The sequence below is a fragment of the Penaeus chinensis genome, chromosome 10, assembly GCF_019202785.1.
Source record: "Penaeus chinensis breed Huanghai No. 1 chromosome 10, ASM1920278v2, whole genome shotgun sequence".
Classification (NCBI taxonomy): domain Eukaryota; kingdom Metazoa; phylum Arthropoda; class Malacostraca; order Decapoda; family Penaeidae; genus Penaeus; species Penaeus chinensis.
Genome location: NC_061828.1, coordinates 35,012,909 through 35,017,127, shown reverse-complemented (window position 1 = coordinate 35,017,127; position 4,219 = coordinate 35,012,909). Strand labels below are relative to the sequence as shown.

Here is a 4,219-nt window from a genome sequence, read left to right as displayed (position 1 = left end):
GTTGGAATATAGAATGATAATTCTTTTGATCTTATTTTCTTCTTTTCCATAGAGGAGAAAAGGTACCTGTAAGAGGCCAATGATGTTGGCAGTTACATATGTGCAAATAGAACATGACAAAGTTATTCCTTTGACCAAACATAGCTTTAAGTTCTAATAGCCATGTAGTATTCACTATACAGGGTGGAATCTTTTTTTTTTTCTTTCTTTCTTTTCTTTTCTGTTCTTTTTTTGGTGCCATATAGACACATTGTCAGTAATATTTGGATTTTATATTTAAAATACTAACATATATAAGTTTGTTTTTATGCATACATTTATATGTGTGTTTGGATGCTTTTGTGTGTGTGTATGTGTGTGTGTGTGTATGTGTGTGTGTGTGTGTGTGTGTAGAACTCATTCCAAAGCAGAATTTCTTCAGAAAGTTTCTACTACTTCCTGTCACAGACATGAATCTGTTTCTCAGTCTTCTGGTTGGCCTGGGTGCATGAGTTTACTTCTTCCCTAACCATTTCAGAGGTTTGCTATATTTATCCAGTTATGGATTTAGAATAATGAACCATTATTTAGCTATGCCTAACTGTTTAATATCCCATACTCCACAATCCAGAAATATTCCAAAATAACTTTAAACAGGATTACTCTGTGGCTTCTAGGCCTCCCTGAATGCCAGTTTGTGAGAGCTGGCTTAACCCAATAATAGTTACCAAAATTATTTATAAAGTTGAGTAAGGCTGAACATTTCTTAATGCGCACAGTTCTGCCTCCACGGTTTTCTGGCTCGTAATAGTATATGTGATATATTATAGTGGCAGATTTGTGAAATGATATTAAGTTGCCAGACACCAATGGGTTAGGGGGATTGTCTTGTTGAGAAGGGATAAAGCTGAGATTTAAGCATACATCACTTTGTTGTATCAAAAAAAAAAAATTGATAAATAAAATTTAAATCAGCTTCAAGATAATTAGATAAAAGTTTTCAGTATTTTGAATTGTGCTTCTTTTGACATATAAAGTTTTTGGCCTGTGCCCTGCCTCCAGTTTAAAACTTGGAGCCTGACAGCTATGAGCCTCTCAGAAGCAGTGTTAAATGCACCTAAGTCTTTCAAATTGCATGGCTAGTAATGAAATTATTTGTGTACAAAACTGCATGATATTAACACCAAGATACTATGATGTGAAGGTAATGCACTTTATTATCGATTTTAAATTTTGCTCAAAAAACTATTATACATAAAACATATATAAAGTAATTTTTTAATATGTGTATCAGTAGCATTTCGCATGGGCTTGAGGTAACTTATAAAAAGAAAGAAAAAAAAAAGAAAAGAAAAATATCGGAAGAAGAAGTCATCTTTTTATTCTCATTTCATTGACTTGGGTATTGCATATCGCTACAAGTCTTTTGATGTATAACGTAACGGACATGTTTTTTTATTGTATACTTTCTTTTTTATTCTTGTTTTTGTTTTTGGTCTTATTCTTATTCTTGATTCTTGTTATTCTTGTTCCTTGTTCATATTCTTATTCCCTTTTCACACTATTCCTCCTTGATCTTATTCTTCCTCCTCCTCCTCCTCCTCCACTCCTTCTTCTGCTTATGAGTATGAAACAAAGCAAGGAGATGGTCCCCTTAAGAATGGCTGTGCTGGCAAGTACTATATATTCTCTTGCCTTGTAATACTCACTGATACACAGTAAATTATTTATCACTGGCCATAATCTGCCCAATCCTGACACTTGAGATTCTGATGATTACACATTTTTCTTTGTTAATGATGTTTTTTTGTTCAAAAATAGTATTGTAAAAAAAAGAAAAAAAGAAGAAGCTCAAAAGTATGTAGCCAATGCAACTCTTTCCTGCTGAATCTGCCTTTTCTTGGAGATTGATTGATTTTATCATCATTATTATTGTTGTTGTTATTATTATTATTATTATTACTATTACTATTACTATTACTATTACTATTACTATTACTATTACCATTATTACCATGTTGTATGTACATGTAGTCATTAGTAAAAGAAAAAGAAAATATAAGTGGTATTTAAGCAGTAAGAATATTAACCTGTTACTGCTGGGTCATGTGTATAGCCGTCATAACAAACAGCTTGATCTGCTGGGTATGGCTATACACATGGTGACTTTCTAGAGCGTGTCAATCAGGAAGTTCTGTTACATGTAGCAGATTTCTGCTCCCAGCAGCAGGATGGTTGCCAGAATTCACTGTAGTCTCGAGAAATTTCTAATACCATCACTGTTGGATTAATAGTAGGAAGAAGCAAATTGAAATTTACATTATTTCAGTAGTGTGAGGAAAGCTTACCACTTTATTCACCACAATTTCATTTAGACTTATTACTTTGTGTACATCATAACCAGTGACTAAGATTACATGTCGTCAGGAAAATTTTTGCAAACCATACCTGATGTACAATACTGAAACCGTTGATTTTGTGTAATTGACTTTTTCATTATATATGTTCATCATGGGCCTGTTGCTTTTGGTTAGCTTTCATAAAAATTCACATAGATTTGGCACATTTTAACATATGTCATCATAAAATCTCATGCAAAAGATTACAGTGCAGCAGTGAAATTGGTAGTACAATGGAGAGGCAAGATGCAAGATACTGTTTTAGTTGATGTCTAGCACATTTATTTTGCTTTGTTACCACATTTATTTTGCTTTGTTACCATTAACCATTTAGTGTTTTGTGCCATAAGCAAAGCTCAACATTTTATTCTTGTTTTCATAGATTTCCTACTTTCTGCACCTTGTAACCTATGTTTAGGCTAAAATGTATCACCAGGGAGTTACATTCCAACCATATTTGATATACAATAATACTCAGACAATCAGCTTCGCATTTTATTTATTTTTGTTATATAAATCATCATTGGACTTTCATATTCCTTCATATTTGACATGAGAACATTGATTGAGCATATTCTAACTGACATCAGAAAGTATTATTGTAATGCAAGACCATACAGCCTTAGAACAAGCATAAACGTATACTGTAAAAACTAGCCAAAATACCCATTCTATATTGTGAAACTTTTAATACATAGAGGAGCTTACACACCCTCCTAGTTAATGGGGATGATGAAGGCTAGTACAAAGTCAGCCAGAGCAACATGGTATGATTAGAAAATTGGCAATGAATGGAAGTGTTTATGCATACTCTCCCTGGGGGCACAGGGTATCCAAGCCAATAATCACTAGTTTCTTAGCCAGTTGTTTAATTTGGAGGAATTAAAGCCACGAGTGTGGCCCATCATGTTAGGGGGTTAAGAATGACCAAGTTAATGTTTTTATTCCCCAATTACTCATAGAGAAAATTAATTATTTATCAATTTGTCACAAATGCTAGACAGATGGTTGATAATCAAGAGGTCACATTGTTCAGGGTACCAAATTCATTACTTTTATTTGGAGCAAAATGGGTTATTTTATAGGCATATATGCAGCCTTCTGTAATCCCTTGGATCCGGGTGACGTGACCATCACATCATAATAAAAATCCAGATCAGGAGGCGGGTGACAGTGAACATGCTGTCATGGGAAAATCTGGCTGTAGACCTTGTAACGCAAACCTGTCGTCATGGGCATTGCAGCTGAAGGCCAGGGTGATGGAAAAGACTTGCCACGAGTTCACAAACCTATTGCATTGGGAGGATTATTTTACTCATTTGGCGATTTTGCATTATTCCTGTCAATGTGGAGTGTGGAATGTTATGTCCATGTGCGATGACTAGAAGAGCACCGTCTCCATGGAGGATGCCATTTCCATATTCCTGGTGCCATGAGCTGTTTTATAGAAAATTGAATATCTTGTAAAAAAAATTAAAAAACCAAATTTACATAGTGTTACATAGTTTTATTTTTCTTGCACCAAGTTGTAGACTACCTAGAGAGATGATTGGAGTCTGTGCAAAGATGAAAAAAAATTATTACCATCTGGATAATGCAAATCATCAAATGGCAAATTTGGATATTGGAAAATGGCCAAAAAGCTAAAAATGCTTATGCGTAAAAAGAGTGAATAACTTTGCAAATAGCAGCAATAGAGCCTTGTTCTTGTTTGTGTGCACCCGGCCTGCAAGCTTGCAAGCAGCCACCTGGCAGAGCACATAAACCTAATACCAGGATTTTTGGTGATTTGATCGCCACGATGCAACCAGATCCAATGGTTTAAGTAACTTATCCACCTA

The 4,219-nt window shown here is 34.6% G+C and overlaps 1 protein-coding gene across 6 annotated transcripts in view; it reads left to right on the top strand.

The window, feature by feature from the left end:
* LOC125029454 (glycoprotein-N-acetylgalactosamine 3-beta-galactosyltransferase 1-like) overlaps nucleotides 1-3,868 on the top strand; it is a 62,767-nt gene extending 58,899 nt beyond the window's left edge. For all 6 annotated transcript variants that reach the window (XM_047619340.1, XM_047619341.1, XM_047619338.1 and 3 more), the window contains one exon: nucleotides 1-3,868. This exon is cut by the window's left edge and continues 156 nt beyond it. In XM_047619340.1, coding sequence (XP_047475296.1) covers nucleotides 1-12 — 12 coding nt within the window. In that variant the 3' untranslated portion in view covers nucleotides 13-3,868.
* The last annotated feature ends 351 nt before the right edge of the window (nucleotides 3,869-4,219 follow it).